Below are 1,590 nucleotides of genomic sequence, written 5' to 3'. Positions count from 1 at the left end.
TGTGAGCCACCATGTGGTTGCTGGGAATTGAACTCAGGACCTTTGGAAGAGCAGGCAATGCTCTTAACCTCTGAGCCATCTCTCCAGCCCTGAAATAATAATTTTTATACTTAACATTTACATATTCTTTTTATGTGCCAACTACTGACTTTATTTTATTAGTTTATTTCAATTTTGTATGATAGGTGCTCCCACTGTCTGCATTGTGTATCAGAAACCCAAGGCATAGAGTTGACGTTAGATGGTGACAGTTACTAAGTAATGGGCCTGAGGTTCAAACTCCCATAGGTTGGCACTTGAGTCTGCTGCAAATACCAGTTTTTCAGAAGTCCTTTTTGTCATGAAGGTAGTAAAACAACTGAGATGTTCAGAAAAAAAAATCTTTATGATCTTTTATTTGTAATTATAATATTTAAAAAGCTCTCAAAACAGACATTTTCCTTTGAGTTTAATATAACTTCTTTATCATCAGGACCTGCCTTGAACCAGTACAAGATTGGTTAATGTCTTTATTTAGCCAATTTAATATGCTTACTTAGAGTATTATTACAGAGATAGTAACGTATCAATTGTAGGCACTATCATGAACTCTGGTGGGGTTGTTGGATACATAGATTATGTTCTGTATTACCTTTCTGCAGTTCGAAACTTCTGAATTTTTTTCAAGGCGGCATTCCTCCGTTTTGTTCTGACTGTCCTGGAACTCACTCTGTTGATTAGAGACCTGCCTGTATCTGAGTGCTGGGATTAAAGATAAGTGCCACCACTGCCTGGCTGAAGCTTTCGAATTCAAGTTCTGACTGTGTAGTTATGTACTGATGGTTTTCAGTTTCCTTAAACAAATGTTCTTGTTGCTGATGCTGCAGCAGGATTTAGTCACCATCCATAGTTAATTTCCCTGATTAATGTTTGCTATTTTACCTTATGTCTTTGTATTTTGCTAGAGCCCCTGAAATTATTCTTGGATTACCATTCTGTGAAGCTATTGACATGTGGTCACTGGGCTGTGTGATAGCGGAGCTGTTCCTGGGATGGCCTCTTTATCCTGGTGCTTCAGAGTACGATCAGGTAAGAGTGCTTGTTTGAATGAACTTGGAGAGCAACACAAACTCAGACTGCACAGGTCCACACATACATACGAAGAGTGCTTCTTTAACAACTTGAAAAAACAGACCACACAGCGTAGGAATGTTGAAAAAAATTAAGGGTGTCGTAAATCCAAAATATAGATGTGGACAAATAGTCCATTATATTGATACCTACCAAAAATATGTATAAATCTATTCTTTTAAAATAGTTCTTTTATTAATATAATTAAATTCCTCCCCCCTTACAAATCTATCCTGTCATTCCTTCTTTTTGGTTTTTTGAGACAATGTTTCTCTTTGTAACAGCTTTGTAGATCAGGTTAGCCTTGAAATCAGAGAGATCTACCTGCTTCTGCCTCTGGTGTGTGCTGTAATTGTGTTAGCTTGGCTTGTTTCTAGCTGGCTTTGCTAGCTTGAATTATTCCATCTACCTTTTCCCTCTGGAGTTTTACCTTCTTTTGTTGTTTTTTGTTTTTCGAGACAGGGTTTCTTTTTTTTTTTT

At 37.2% G+C, this 1,590-nt stretch overlaps 1 protein-coding gene across 4 annotated transcripts in view; it reads left to right on the top strand.

Annotated features, from left to right (window-relative positions):
* Hipk1 (homeodomain interacting protein kinase 1) overlaps positions 1-1,590 on the top strand; it is an 84,675-nt gene that overhangs the window by 54,084 nt on the left and 29,001 nt on the right. For all 4 annotated transcript variants that reach the window (XM_013349889.2, XM_026784017.1, XM_005357143.2 and 1 more), the window contains one exon: positions 945-1,068. In XM_013349889.2, coding sequence (XP_013205343.1) covers positions 945-1,068 — 124 coding nt within the window. The remainder of the gene's footprint in view (positions 1-944; positions 1,069-1,590) is intronic.

The sequence above is a fragment of the Microtus ochrogaster genome, chromosome 21 (genome assembly GCF_000317375.1).
Source record: "Microtus ochrogaster isolate Prairie Vole_2 chromosome 21, MicOch1.0, whole genome shotgun sequence".
Taxonomy (NCBI): domain Eukaryota; kingdom Metazoa; phylum Chordata; class Mammalia; order Rodentia; family Cricetidae; genus Microtus; species Microtus ochrogaster.
This window is presented reverse-complemented; position numbering and strand designations above follow the sequence as displayed.